Genomic DNA, 16,011 nt, shown 5'->3' with positions numbered 1-16,011 from the left:
AGTGACCTCGCAAAACAGCCCTTGTTTCTTTTCCGATTTCCGAACCGACTGAGAAGCAGACACAAGTGAAAAAGATGAAGATCAAAATATCAGCTTTAATGGTAAAGTTGGATTTGCAGCAAAATGGACTTGCTAAGACCTTTCAGCAGAACAACCCAGAACCTCTCCCACCCCTGCAGGCTCCGACTCCGCAGCCCCTACACGAGTTCAGGTCCCCCCGCCCTCCCGGGCACCCCCAGGTCAATCTCCACTCGTGCGCGGACAGGGAAGCAGGGTGGGAGCTCCCGCGAGGCTGGGTCGATTTGTATGGGTTCTCGTCCCCTCCCTTCCCTGATCCAACACGCCTCTTCTCCCTTGGCTTTAGCTGGCTTCTCCGTATTGTAAATGCCACCGCAAATTGGCTGTGGTTTAATAACCGAACAAACTTTGGGTCACGTGTAAACAAGCCGGTGGAACGAGCGGGTCTAAGGGCACCGAGGACAAAGGGTGGATTCTGAGCTGAACAGTCAGTGCAGCTTCACCTTTTGTCCTGGGCTTTGTATCCAGAATAAATGAGGGCACTTCCCGGGCCACTTAGCAGCTACAGGAGAAACAAGCCCAAATTTTAAACACATAGCTCTTATTTTTCAGTAAAATGTACCTCGCGTTGGCTTTGGTATCCAAGTCTTCCCCAGTCTCGCCCACACCTGACAGCACGGGGGGCCCGGGACCGGCTTCCAGACCGATGAAGGAGTGATGACACTTTAGGCCAAACTTGTCAAAACAAGATAAATGGAGAAGAAGCGTCAGAAGCCAGAGTTTTAGGAAATTCCACCTGCCGACTGCAGCTCCTGCCTGTGGGGTGCGCGCCCTGCAGGATGCGGACCTGCCGGCCCCCGCGATGGCGAGTCAGCTCCTGGAAGGAGAGCTCTTCCCAGGTCTGTGTCCGTGTGTCTCCTGCTGGTTCTGTCTCTGGTAGAAGCCGGAGTCATACATGACTCATTAAAATCTCATCTAACTGCTGTTTTCTACTAGCTTTTATCCTCGAGGTCTGCAAAATATTGGAAGGACAGAAGATGTCAGCTGGCGCTAATGAAAGACAACCCCACCAGTCCCCAAAGCAGACCTGTTCTCTTTATTTGACTGAACGCTATTTGAACATTTCCCCACCATCATTCTCAGGCTCGTCCCTGGTCTCCCCCCGCCGGAGGCTGTGGAGCATTCCGCCCTTCCGCTCACGGGGAGGCACAGAACCCGCTCCCGAGTGCAGAAGGCCTGTTCCAACCCCTTTCTCAGGAGCAGCTACGCCCACACCAGCTGGTAGTTTACACCTTCTTTTTAATAAAAAAAGCAAAATAGGGGAGCCTAATACAAAAAATAGTTCAGGTCCAAAATTCCTTACCCCGAATTTCAAAATCTAAAAAGTTCCAAAAAATGAAAACTTTCCAAATACATCTACTGCAAACTATGGGTGGCAAAACCTGACCTAAATTTAGATGAGGCTACTTCTCATGTCTGTGTAGTTTACTGTGGGTGGGTATTCATGGTCTCACTGCAGAAATACTAATGTGTTTGATTAAAGGGAGCTGCCCAACTCTGATGGAAAAGCCTCATTAAACCCAGTTTATATGCACTGGTATTAATGTTCTAATATCCAAATTCTGAAAAACATTTGGATGCAAGCGTTTCATATCAGGGACTGTGGACCTGTATTTTTTCTTTTAAAGGAAGTCTAGAAAAAAACACAAAACTCCACCTAGATCAACTACCACGAAAGCCAGACAGGGTGTTCTGTGTACATTTTAATATCCAAAAGCAATGAAACATATTCCAAGTGTCGAATCTGAGTTTTAAAGTAGCAAGAACTTAAGAAAGTCCCAGACAGCTGGGGACCCAGCGTTTGGGTCGCCCCGGAACAGAGAATTCCAAGCCTGGTCTGCCGGATTTAGAAGACTTGTGCCTGAGGTGTAAAGATGAACATGTCCTACCTGTTAGGGCTCAGGTGTGAATTGGCCCCAGGCACACAGCCCTCCCCTGAGGCAAGGTCGGTATCAATCCAGCCTCTACCTAGAGAAGAACCATATTTAACGTATTTCCAAATACATACGTATACCACATATGTCAACTAATTTTATTCCCTAGAAAGGCGAAATAAAATCAACAAAATCAGTGAGCACCTAATAAACCTAGTATATGTCAAGTACTTTATATTCAATCATAAGAAAAGGAACCTATTAAAATTCCACTATAAAATATATAGGAAAGTTCTATCCTAATATTTCCAATAAACGCACAAATAAATACACACAGGTCAGAACTTCATATAGGAAGATATTAAGTTTGATTTTCAAGGAACTGTTTCTCAGGAAATACCAGCTACAATGATTTCATATGTACATTTGCTTTATTAAAATTGTGGCACTTAATATAATAGCAGAAATTATCACATGGCTTCACATCCAGAAGCAATACAATAGTGGAGGCGCAAACATTCCTTATTACCAATAAAAAAAAGTTTTAATATGTTCCATAAGCCCTTAATTGCATAAAATATTATATTTAGCATCATTTACAGCCAGCACACTTATAGAAACTAATTATCATCACCTTTCTTTTACATTCTGCAAAAGAAGTATGTTCGTAGGACATTCAAACATGATAAAAAATTAAATGTCAGTTCTGAATTGTTCGTGGGGAAAACACAAGCTGATAATTCCTATTTTATAACTTATTGTCACATGATTTTACAATTTTTTAATGCCTTCAAAGTGAAATCCAAAAAACTCCACTAAGTGCCACGCTGAAGGACAAAAAATGTTTACTGCAGCACCTTTAGACAACAAAAGGTCACATCCTGTTCAACCACACTATATAAATTATGACGTTTGTGGAAAATATGTACAAACAAACATAAAGCAAATGTTCTAACAGGTGACAGATGTCGCTTTGGCAGGCGGTTCTTGGAAGCAGTATTCACATCCAGAGGCCAGAACGGCCACCACTGGGGTCTCCCACGTGCTACCTTCACGAACCAGGAAGCCTGTAAACCCAGGGCGGGAGGACATCCAGAACAAGGATGTAAAGTGTACTCAGTGCGTCCCAGCAGTACCGTCTGCAGAGTCTCAATCAGGTAATATTCAGGAGTAAAGTACTGTACCATGTTATACATGTACTGAGGGTCTAATAGGTAAAATTGCAAAAAATTCATAATCGGATCCAGCTGATAAGAAAATAACACACCCAAGAGGATCCACTTAAAGAGATAATAAGCTCCAAAGACTTAGTTCCCCTCATTTGTTTAAACCAATGATATGTCCAGTGTTTCATTAGCTGCTTCAAAAAATACTACATGGAAGACGTAAAACTAACTTCACCCTAACCAGAGACAGAGACAGACTCTTGTCTAACAAACTGCTGAGCTTTGGTTGTATAAAGTGCAGTCCAACGAGCCGCCACCCCAGCCGGCCAGCTGCCTCCAGCAATTCCACAGTTCACCACCAGCCTCAAAATAGTTCTTAGATCCAGTTAACGTCTTCTGTTGAAATTCATGTTAACAACAACTCCAAAATTCTCCCCAAACAGTCTGCAGTGTGCTTCGCAATTCCTAAATAACTGGCAAGGAAGCTTAAGGACAGCAATTCATACTTGTGCTACAACACATTCAAGACCCAGCTCTGCTTTTTCTTTAAGTGCGCTCACACTTTTTGTTGTATAAAATTTTCAAGTTTTATGATGATACAGGCAGTACATTCCATCACTCTCATGGCAACCTCAGAAGTGAACCTGTCATTCGGGATCTGTGGGAAAGGCAGCAGATCGGGGTACCTTGTTTTTAAACTGTCTACACCGTAAGCTTCCAAGGTATGGACGTCATTCGTCAGGCCTTCCAGATGCTCACTGTATTCCTCTATTTTCTGCGCGAGTGCAGTCGGCTTCACGTCTTTGTCGGACTTGCCCCGCACAGCATAGTCGGCGGCGATCAGAGCCAGCTTGGTAGAGAGGAAACATTTGAAGCACACCCATTCGTTGGCGTTTTTGTGGAGGTCATTCCTGGCGGCTGAGAAATTGGCTCTGGCTTGTCGCAGCCATCTGCGTGCTTCGACTGGGTTACCAACTGACTTGAAGGTGGGGGGAACAAAGAACCTCGGAGAGTAAGTCTGTCCGGCTGAAGGTGGGCATTTTTCCTTATTTTGTTGTTGCCTTTCAGATTTGTGGCTCGTTGCTTCTTGATTCCACGAAGTGTAAAATCTCTGAAATGAGTACTTCTCTGACTGAAATCGGGATGCTGAGGTTGAAAACGTTCGCCTCGAGGCTCTGTCTGCATTTTGATCTAGAAAAGCCTGCTTCTCTAATCTGTTAATTTCATTCTGCAGATGTTTAAAAACTTCATTAGCAACGTCATGGTTCTCTGGGTTTTTGTCAGGGTGCCATTTCAAATACAACCGCCTAATGATCTTTTTTCTTTCAGATTCCGGAAGCTTCCAAGCTTGCTCCACCACTGACGTCACTTCTTTTAAAATTTCTGGTAAAGAATTCACCTTAAGCTTCTTGGGGGAATGATGCTTCGAAGATGAGGTCTTGTGGCTCTCCCTACCAAAGAAAAGAGGAGGGATGCTTCGTAGACCAGGGGCCAGGAACTCTGTAGGGCTGGTGGGTGTGGAAGGGGCACTGTCTCTGCTCTGAGAGCTTTCCTCTGGCCTTGAAAACTTATACAGATCAAGAGAGCTAACTATTTTATATTCACTGTAACCAATATCAATCTGATATATCTTTCCTAGAAAACTAGAGTTGTCAGCATCTTCTCTTTCAACTTCCTGTACGATAATGGCGTATGTATATGTCGGCTGGTACGACCCATAGATCTCCCCACCTTCAGCATCAACAAGGTACCCGACGTATTCCCCGGGGTAAAAGACATTCATTGGGTCCATAAGCAGAGTGTAGTGAATCTCAGCAGGTATCGGAGTGCCGGGCATTGGAAGTTCAAGTTTCGATGGTTCTGAAGAGTCGTATTTCACTCCTAAACTGTCGAGTTTCTCACTGATCCTGTAAATATCATTGCATCCTAGCATAGCAATTAGATATGAAGTGTCGGAAATCAAATTGTCGGTCGCTGATTTAAGCGTCATTGCCAAGGCTAACAGGAAGTTAATGTCTTTACTGTCTGAATGCTGTATGTAGAGCAGGATGACTGCATTCCCAAACCTCTTCAGGAAAGCAAAAGTTTCACTTCTGCTCTGAGGAATAGGATTGAAACCTTTAACTCTTAATGTTGTCTGAAGCTTCTCAAAACAGGACACTTTCAAGCCTTCTCTTAGAGCTTTGCAGAGTCGCACGGCTTTCTCCTCGTTGGCCAGAAAAGCGTTATCGTTTTCATGCTTCATGATTCTGATCAGGCCTGTGATGAACTGTTCAGAGGACAAGAGTAACTGCAGCCTGCCCTGAAGAGAGCACAGCGCTCCAAACTGGCAGACTCTGGGAGTCTCCTCATCTAACTGCTCCTCGAGGATGCTGCTCAGCAGACGAGGTCTGAGTTTCTGAGGAAAGAGCATAGTCAGCTTAGTATGGAACCCGTGGTCTTTCCCTAAGTAGCACTGGCTGAGATCCACCAACATCTGCACACCGATATTGCCCTGGATCCTGCTCTTGTAATGCGGGGCGTCATCAAACACCAGGATGTTGGACTTCACCAGCCTCCCATCCTGGCTTGGCAGGTAGAGTGCAAGGTCCCGGATGTTCTCGAGATCGCCCCGCACCTTCACCGAGTCATTTTGTAGACTCTTGAACAAGCCAGAAACGACTCTCTTAACGGTGCGCATTTCATTAGGATCTAACTGTTTTCCTTCAGAATTTTTGAATATGCGGCTCAGCACTTCAACGTACTGCTTGGTTGAAATGATATCTTCAGTGCCTAAGTGTTTGAACAGCTGGTGAAAGGTGCCCAGTTCTAAAGGCAGCTTGTACAGATACGGTTTAAAATCAGACTCGTACTCAAGATTGATCACCACCTCCTCCGGCTTCAGAAGCTTCCAGCCATCTTCCACCATCACAAAAGCAACGCCCCGCAGTTGAAAACGGAACTCCCTTTTCTCTGCGCTGAGAAACTCGTATATGCTCCTTAAGACCTTTGCTCTAGTCTTGACCATGTCTTCATCCAGAGTTGTGATGTTGCATATGTTCCTGCAGTTATTGATGACCTTATCCAGAGGGGGGTCCAGGTTCACATTCAGCATACTTAAAACCTGCTCCAGCTGTTCTTGGGGACCAAGGTCACTCCCTTCTTGTTCTTTGATGCTCAAGGGGGTGGCTTTCTCTGGAAGAATAGGGCATGACGTCCATAACAGCTGGAGCACGTCGCACTGCTTGAATTTTGGATTCACCTGTGCTCCGTTGAACTTTATAAGAGGAAGCGTTCCGTTTACCTCTTGATACTGAGGATGAAATCGAATGAATTCGGCAGGGGCCCGCTCGGGACATAAGAATGGTATTAAAGACAGTTCTTTCAAAAAATTTCCAGATAACAAATCCATTCGTTCTTGGAATATATGGTGGAGAAGGATATCGACTGTATTCTGCAGTGTTTCTTTAGACCAGTTTTCTGTATTAGCCCTCACACTGATCTCCTTAGCAAACTGTAACAACTGCTGCTGAGAAAGGATGTGTTTTAGTCCGATATTTCTTAAGAATTCTACCCAGGATGTCATAAATGCAACTTGATTTTTGGGTTTTATAAGTTGTTCCAATTTTTTAAAGAAGTCCTTAGGAATAAACAATTTTTCGGGAAGCATAACTTCAAAAACTCTCACAGTTCTATCATAGAAATGTTTGGCTTGCTTTAGTCGACTGTTAGCATCATGGATTATCAATAAACTTTCCAGTTTTTCGAAAAGTTGTTCCTTGATCTCTGACAATTCTTCAATACTTGAGAGTCTATTCTTAAGATAGATCAAATGCTCTAATTTTGCATCATAAGAGAGATTTTCAATTTTTGGTAAGAGGTGTTTCAAATAGACCTCAAGATCATCTACAGGTACACAACCAAGCACCTCATATAGTTCTTTTAAGTGTACTTTTTCTTCAAGAAATGCAGAGGACGATGATTGTGTCCATTTTTCCACTTCAGCAGAAGGAATACTTTTTGTAAGCACATAGCATGTTCCAAATTTCGCAATGCTCATATAGCGACCACTGATGGATTTGTAGCATGGAAGTGACTTTAAAATTTTTATGTCATCTTGGGACATCAAGTGATTCAAATTGCAGTTGAAATACATCAGAAGTGCTTCAAAGTCACTTTCCACTAATTTTTCAGTTCTAAAAGTTGAGGTTTGGACCATATAATGCACAGCCTTCAAAATGCTTGTGGGGCTCTCTATGTTTGCTGTGTAACATGACAACAGAGGAACAAATGCACTATCTTTGGAGCAGATTTTGTTCAAAGCAAGCTGAATACAGCCAGCTTTCATGAGAGCATGAAAAACCTTATCACTCTGGCCATTTGGAAAGACTGCAATGTGCATGAGACTTAGAGGAAGCAGAACATCACCTTCGGGAACTACAAGCTGATTGGCTGACACAGTAAACTTTGTTCCAGGGAGCAATGCCCAGTCTTTTAGGGTGTCAACAACAGTGTCAAAGGTTGCTTTTGTCTCTTCTTGATCCTCTTTCACATTTACGGATTCGCTGATAAAATGCCATGCACTCTTAAGCCAAGACTCACTCGTAAAACTGTCTTTCCACTTTGTGCAACTTTTGGTCTTATATTCACGGGGCAACACAGAGGATAACAAGTCAGCAAAGCTGGAAATGTCAAACACTTTTGCAACTTTACAGTTCAGTAAAATATTACTGTACTTCAGGTACAATGTATTCATGAACAAGTCTTTGCGGGATGGAATCAATTCATGGTATGTTGTTAGAAACTTGGGTCGTTTTGCATCAAAAGTTTGCAAAACACTGTCTAATGTAATGAGAAGGGGCAGTCCCTCCACTTCAATCCCGTTTTCTTCTGCATCCTTAAAACAGTAATCAACTAAGAGTTTTAAACTGTGAAAAAGTTTCAGGTTAGTCTGCTGGAGACGACAAGGCAGCTTCCCAATATGGCAATTAGTATCGGGAGAGGAAAACGTCATTAAAAAAGATCGCACATCAGCAGGGGTGACATAACTAACAGGAATATCGGCGTCTATCAGACAGTGGTACAGATTAGCAGTTTCATCACAGTTATAAACCAAGTTGAAGCCAATTTCCAAAAGCAGGTGTTTCAGCCTATAGACATTCTCTGCCACTGTTTTGCGTGTGGTGATGTTATAGTCTGCATTTTTAAGGTGGTGTAATTCATCCTGCAGCAAATTGTCAAAAAATGGTCTCGTTTTATTTGAAGTCGACATATTAATCCAGGTGATTATAACTGCAGAGTGCAGGTCGGAGCCATCAATGTTCGGAGCCCGCACAACGGGTAAAAGGCGCTTCATGTCCTCGTGGATGCAGCTGTAAAGTGCTTTCACCAGACAGTATAAATCTGGCTGTAGATCAAGCCTGTTGACTGGGAAGAATGACAAAAACTTCTTTAAGGTGTCCTTTACAACATGAATAGGCGTGTTCTGTAAGACCGATAACGTCGGGTCAGAACCAGGGAAATAGCGCTTTTTTAACTGGATTAATAACTCGACGTACGCGGGAGCGATCAGGGCCGTCATTAAGCTGTTGTTCCAGTCACTCCGAACGCCCACCCCGTTGTCATCCCGCCACAGGTTCCTCCTGGCTGAATCGAGAGCAAAGTGGCCGTTCACGTGAAACGGTAACCCCGTCTCTAAAGAGAGGGGCAGAAAGCAGAAGGCCCTGTGGGGCTTTTTGTAGTTGTGGGTGATGCAGGCAGCTACTCCACCACGTGGGAAGAGAGTGATATCTTGGTTCTTGTGAGCTGATATAACGCTCTTAGATACTTTCTCCATACTTGAAAAACCTGATCTATTACAAATTAGCCAGGTGGTAAGGTTTCCCTCAGAGTCCTCCGTATCCATAGTGTAGGTGATCTGCTGAACCGGTATGTCCTTGAGCGGCCTCTTTTTAGTGACACTGTCAATTACAAATGCGTGAAACTGCTTCCTTTTCAGCCTGTCTCCATCGGTGATGTTGCCCTTCACAGAATACAGCACGTTTAGGGCTCCCGTAGCTTTATCTATTTCACAAATAGAAATTTTTTCCATGTGATTAAGAAACATTAAAAGTTCAGCCCCATCTGACCGCAGTTTGTCCAAAAGATTCTGGACCATTCTGTCTGATGATGGAACTGAAGAAATTTCTGAAACTTTTGCCATTTCTGCATTACGAAGAGGAAATCGAAACATTGTGCAATTATCCAGTTTAAAGTGGGTTCCCAGGTAAAGATCCAGAACATCTGAGAACTGTGTCCTAAAATCTGCATCCAAATCTCTAAACATGCGTCCAGGACTAACAGATGTGGCTCCTGGTGCGTATCTGGCATGAGGATCAAAAATACACAGGATGTCATTGCCGGAAATAAAAGAAGGGCAGTCTGTAATGTGATACACAGAATTGAATCCTATTCCGTACTGTCCGGTTTTACACGGATTTCCTTCCTTGGTGCCTTTCCCGAGGTTCTGAATCCCTCTGACATCGTCTTCTGTGAAAGGCTGGTTGTTGTACACACACAGTGCTGGCCCCTGCAAGGGGGCCCACTTGTCGTCAAATATCCTATCAACTGGATGCTGTCGAGGGTCAAACACAAAACAGATTTCTGTAGCCTTTGCATCGTCAGCATTCTGAAGAAGTTCTTTCAGCATTTCCTTTTCTGAAGGATAGGCATTAAGGATACTCTTAATTCTGCTGGTCAGTTTTTCCTTCTGTCCAAATTCAGTGCCCAGTGTTGTAAAGCAGATGTTGGACGCATACCTTTCTAAGGCTTTATGCCGCTTTGGTACTGCTCCTAGTTTCACAGCCACTTCCCTGGGTATATCTGCATGACAGTATTTTACAGTGCTATCCTTTACTTTTATCCAGGGACAATCATTGTAGCATAAAGATTTTGCAGGGAGAAGCTTAAGATTAGTATCTGGCAATAATATTTGGCCATAATTTTTCTCACAAAATTCTTGTTTCTTTTCTCTAATGAGACTCCATATTCCTTCACTGATTATTCGCCGGCAAAGCTGAAAATTCTCTTCTGTTATTTGTTTTGTTTCTTTTTCTTGAGCAATAGATTCCAAAACAAGGGCAAAATCTTCAACAGTAAAAGACTGCCTCACACCCACACTTTCAAAAAGTTCACGGAAACTATTTTTATATTTATTAGGCAACTGATAAAGGTATGGGGCTGCTTCAAAATTCAAATGAAAAGCAATTTTTTCTGAGTCAACATATGCACTCTCAACTAGAATGAAGCTAAACGTTTTTAACTTTTCAATAATTGATATCTTAGTGATGTCACTTTGCATCATTGCTTCATGAAGGTATTTGTAGCAAGCATTGGTGATGTTCTCCTGGTACAATGTGATTCCATCATCAACTGATTTTGCAACTTCTTTCAATTGGTTTATGACCAGGTCAACTGTGGGCTTCCGCAGTAACCCCAAAAACTCTTTAACAGCCAGTGGCACTGAACCGCAGCCTCTGAAGGAATGTGAATTTTCGTTTAGAACTGGCTGCAAAAGACAAACTATATCCTGATGCTCAGCTGTATAAAGGTCGGTTGCTGCAAACATGGTCTCAGGCTTAAAACTGTTACCTTTCCAGTCCAAAGAAAAACCTGCTGGTTTTGTGAGAAATGGGAGGAAGGGGATTGTTTGATATTTTGCAGCAAAATCCTTTGCTCTAGGATCCCTTATTTTTAGTTTTTCATCAATAAGACTTAACAGGATGCTACTTCTTAGACAAGCAGCACCGTGATCACTTTTATTAATTTCAGCTACTGACTCGGCACGTTCTAGCATGTCATCCCATAAAATATCATCTTTTGCCATACCTAACTGGACGAGTTTAATCAGAATAATAGGATTTAGGTAGTCCTGAGTAGACCCGTAAGGAAATCGTCCATCTTTAGTATCAAATAACTTTGCAACCCGTCCTTCAGGGTGGATTAATCTTGATGGTAAAACCAGAGGATGCCCCTCCAGAGAGCAAGGGATACATGGAGTAACACGAAGAATTCCTGAGAACTCATCGACTTTCTCATTCAGAACAAAATTCATTAAAGGATCTCTGAGTTCTGCTTCAATTTCTTGAATATTTGGAAAAAACACTTCTGAAAAAAACTGTTTCTCTGAAAATGTATTTTCAAGCAGTATCTGTTTGCAGCCAGCTTCTTCAAATCCTAATTTTACTGAAGAAGGAAGTTCAACAGCACAGAGGTTTTTCGACCCAGTCTTCTTGAGGTATTTCAAAAATATCTTGAAGGCTGCTGGGCCAACATCTCTTCTCTTAAGTATACAGTCATCTAGAAATCTCACATTCTTCATGGAAACCCATGTGGATCCATCAGAGAAGACTCTTGTCAATTCCTTCCCTTTCCCGTGAGCTATATCTTCATAAAACCCTTGACAAATTACAGAGAAGTCATCATGAACCAGATCAGGGTCAGGCCACACTGCATGGTAAGTATAGTCCATCAGCTCCCCACTCATGGCCAGGTCACGCAGGATGCTGAGTGCCTCTAGGTAAGCTTTCACAACCACGTGTCTCATGAAGGTGGTGTTCCAGCGTCCTTTCGTGTCTGTCTTCCAGATCTCTTTCCTGTTTGAAGTAACAGCAAAGCACCCGTTGATGTGAACCGGCAATCCTGTTTTGATTCGTAGGGGCAAATAGCAGAACACCTCTCCAGCCTGTGGTCTCACAGCCCACTTCCGGTCCTGGATCTCAGCCAGAAAAACTCCCACAGCCCCACAAGGAACCACTCCCAGCCTTCTCCCACTCTCACTCAGGGAAAACTTGAGAGCCTCTCCTGTATCCATGCAGGTACATATAAGCCACATGGTACACTCCATTGTTTTTTGTGGTAACTCATCCGATGGCTTTTTGGATTGGCCGGACTTAGCCATTTCAAAGAGAGCAGCTGGGTCGTCATCTGGACCTCTAAAAAGTGGCGACTGTAAATCAGCAATCCTTCTGAACACGTGGTGAAATTCCTCCACTGTGATCTGAAGGATGCAAGCTGACTTGGGTGCGTCAGCGGGGAGCTTCTTGTTACTGCTGTCGCAAGTCTTCATGAGCTTAGCAGCTTCTTTTAAAACACTGATGACAGGTGCAATCAGTGCTTTGGAAGAGCACAATTTTTTTTTAATTATGATTGTATCTTGAGCTAAGCTGGGGTTGGTTTCCTCAATTTTCAAGTACTTCAGATACATTGAGGTTACACTCTGAGTGAAAATGATAAGCCTGTGTCCACAGAGACTGAATTCATCCACGAGAGAGTAAATGTCTGCTGTGTTGTAGCAGGTGCTGCTAACTTCACTCACTCTGGCTTCCTGCTGAGTTCTAAAGGACAGTCGGAACAGAGTCCCACTGTAGCTGTAAGGTGCTTCCACGGTCAGAGGTAACTGACAGCCAAATACGTCTATGAATGGTTTGAACTGATTAGGAAATTTCCTAAGTCTTTTCTGCTGTTTACTCCAATTAATTTTGATCCCGGGATTAGATCTGTCTTTAATGTGTTTACTGATGTGGTTTATGTTGGGATCAAACATTATCATGAATTCTCGACTCATGATGATGGGAATGTCGGTGATGTGGTACACGGAATTAAACCCAAGACCAAATTTCCCAACTTTGTCAACTTCTGCCCTCTTTAAAGATTCCCCTAGCCTTGTTATGTTCACAAAGTCCGAATCTGAGAATTGAGAGTTGTTGAACGACCACAGAGCCGGCCCATGACACGCTGCCATCCCCGGGTCCAGGAGATTCTCTCGAATGTCCATGTTTCTTCTCATGTCAATCATGAAGCTGCATTCTGTTGCATTTGCGTCGTCAGCATTTTGAAGAAGTTCTTTAAAGATATCTGACACTGAAGGGTATTCTTCCAGAATATTTTTAATTCTTACAGTCAGTGGTTCTCTTTGTCCTGACTGCTCAAAGCCCATGTTTTCAGGGTTGATCAGTCTTGTACTGAGGCACGGGACTTTCAGCCACTCTGCAGTTTTCATGGGTATGTCCTCATGCACCAAAATGACTGGTTCCACGGAATCTTCCAGTAAGTCATTCAGGTCATCAACTTTGATGTCACAGTAACAGCATTCATGAATTGGCTTCATGATAAGCTTGGAAGGATCTCTGCTATGATGTATAGGAACTGGTGTGTTGAGGCTTGCTGGAATCTGATTGCTATAAAGCCATCGGATAATATTCAACATAAGATGAAGATTCTGTTTGCTTTCTTGGTCACTGAGGTCTTGGCCGCTTTTGAGGTACACCTTCTGAATGACCATGGAAATGTGATCTGGCGTCAGCTCCTCTACTGAACCGCAGGCCTTGAACAGCTGGTGGAACTTTGCCATGGTCTTAGGCACACTGTGCAAATAAGGCTGAAGGTCAAGATCATAAAACGGTTTTATCACAGCTTGGGCGAGAGGACAGAACTTTTTGCCAGTCCAAACCCATGGAAATTTTAAGGCTCTAAAAGCATCCTTCCCTTCATTTAAATGATCATGCATGAATCCATAAATTTCGAGCAAAATGTGCTGGAACTGATAGTAGTCTTCATCACTAAAGGTGTTCGAAGTGTACCAATCGACAACAATTTTAAAGTGCTTTAAGACAGCATTGATATCAGGTTTTGTGAAGATACCTAAAGCTTCTTCCACGTTCACATGGACACTCTCAACAAGAGGAAGTGATGAGCCGACCAGAATGGCATGGGCCGCGTCGCACATGTCCGCGGGTGCACAGAGATCCCAGAGATCCCCTTTCCAGACTAAGGATCCTGGGTAGTTTGGAGGCCTTTGCTTGCAAGCTGGAGCCCATTTTATTTTCTTCAGGGCCATCTTCCCTTCAAGTGACTGCAGCAGGGTGTGGTTCTTATTTAAGACCAGTAAGAGTGTTCTGGCTTTCTTCAGGAGAATTTCCTGATTTGGACAAGAGCTGGCCTGTAAAGCTTCAATTTTTTTAGCCACTTGCACAACATCTTTCTCTTTGAGACTGGCTTCGTTTTTTAAACCAATCTGTCTTAAAGAGTGAAGAATATCTGGTGAGGTAAAAGCTGAGGGTGGGAAACAAGTTTCTTCTTCATCATAGAAGAGGTCCTTTAATACTTCCACATCAGGGTCAAAGAGTTCACTGGCCGACACCAGCCGCTCCTGTGAGATCTGAATGAATTTTAATGGCGTTAGCCAATCAAGCACATTTGGATTCTCATTTTTAAGAGAGGATAGATTCTCGAGGACCCACAGCATAAGGTGTGTCATCTCCTCATGTGAATAAAATGCATTTTCGATGTCTTTTAGGATAAGCTTTAGGCAGCTGGTGGTCTTTACCTTCTCCACCTTGAGCAGGTTTGCCAGGCGGATGGTGGCCTCGTCACTGCTGTCCACGACTGAGATGGAGAGCCGCAGGCCCGCCGGGAGCCTGGATGTGTGGTGCAGGACCCTGCAGCCCTTCAGCTTGGTGTAGGAGGAGATCCCCTGACTGGATGAATAGTTAATGCGCTTGAATATTGTCAGTTCCTGAATTACTCTTTTCTCCTTTTCACTGCTATCAGTTAAGTTAGCTAAGAACTTCCTTAGGGCGTCTTTGTGCGTTGGAAGGAGCGACGCAACCTGGTGGCACAGCTTCTGCAGAGGCATCTTCTCCATCATCTGCAGAACAGCGCTTGGGGATGGCGAACGGATGTATTTTTTAATAAGTGGATGTTGTATGGAGGCATCTAATTGCTTAAGGACAATCCCTCCAAGTTTTCGTACAACGTCAGCTAAAAATTCTGGGAGCTGTGCTTCAGATTCATCATCTAAAATGACTAATGAGGGGATCCTGAGTCTGATGAGTTCCACGCACGTCTGACCTTCTTCTAGTGCGGTTCTAGGGATTAGTGGCATCTCATCAAATAAAGTCAAATCCTCTGAAAAATGTATATAGAGATTCTTCCACACCATTTTAAGCCATGAAATAGGTGGGTGCTTTTTGTCTTCATCACATGGATACCACTGAACAATCAACTCCCTGCCAGGCCAGAATGTGTTCACTACTTCTTTGATAAGACGTGCAAAACGTTCTGGGTTTAGAAGCTGTAGCTGGGTACACGGTCTTCCTGTAAATCACATAAAGAAATGTTATGAATACATACAATTCTACTGTAACTTATTTAACTTTCTATTCTCATAGATTAGACAGATTAAAGAGTACTAGAAAGTCATTTTGAGAGTTTTAAGTACGCTGTGAAAACGCAAAAATAGGGCATAACTGGGCTGATCACACATAAATCCATATTTATAATAGCCTGTGGGAGTGATAATTCTCTCTGGAGAAAGTGCTTATTTTAAATAAATATCTAAAATGCATTTAGATGTGTCTTAAAAATTATCCTATAATGCCCTACAAATAGAATCAACATGGAAAATAATTTTTAGTGGTGATTTGTTCACAAATAAAAGCACCAAAGAAAATGTGGATAAAGTTTAAATAAATACCCTTTTATTTAAGGGTAAGTAATTTATAAGGAGGCCCAGTTTCCAGGAGCCGGGTGGCCACAGGATAAAGCAAGGCCCAGCACCCTGTCCCAGCTGACCAAGGCTGCCAGGAGCTGAGGCCGCCAGGACACTGGAGTTTCCTCTCCACCAGTAACTAGATGTGTGAGGAGTTAGGGGTCACGCAGCCTCTCTGGGACTGGAAGTCTCTCATCTGGAGAAAGGATGAGGCTGAGGTTCTAGCTCTAAGACTGCTCTGTGCACATGTCCGGGTACGGAGCACAGTCACAACCCTCCGAGGCAGTGCTTACTTGGTACTTAGCACAAAGTAAAGTGTGTTCTTCTGGGATCTGGGCTTTGCAGAAGTGCTTCAGGGACAAGCAACAGGGGAAGCGGGCCCTGC

General features: G+C 43.4%; 1 protein-coding gene across 1 annotated transcript in view; it reads right to left on the bottom strand.

Annotated features, from left to right (window-relative positions):
• Nucleotides 1-2,098: 2,098 nt before the first annotated feature.
• The window catches only part of SACS (sacsin molecular chaperone), a 39,559-nt gene continuing 25,646 nt past the window's right edge, over nucleotides 2,099-16,011 (bottom strand). Inside the window, exon 9 of the mRNA XM_022574496.3 lies at nucleotides 2,099-15,232. Within this exon, the coding sequence (XP_022430204.2) occupies nucleotides 3,675-15,232 (11,558 nt within the window). The 3' untranslated portion in view covers nucleotides 2,099-3,674. The remainder of the gene's footprint in view (nucleotides 15,233-16,011) is intronic.

This window comes from Delphinapterus leucas, chromosome 18, assembly GCF_059928025.1.
Source record: "Delphinapterus leucas isolate spDelLeu-1000000601 "Yukka" chromosome 18, BTC_Dleu_Yukka2, whole genome shotgun sequence".
In the NCBI taxonomy this organism is placed as follows: domain Eukaryota; kingdom Metazoa; phylum Chordata; class Mammalia; order Artiodactyla; family Monodontidae; genus Delphinapterus; species Delphinapterus leucas.
The sequence above is the reverse complement of the archived record's forward strand: the minus strand, read 5'-3'. Positions and strand labels throughout refer to the sequence as shown.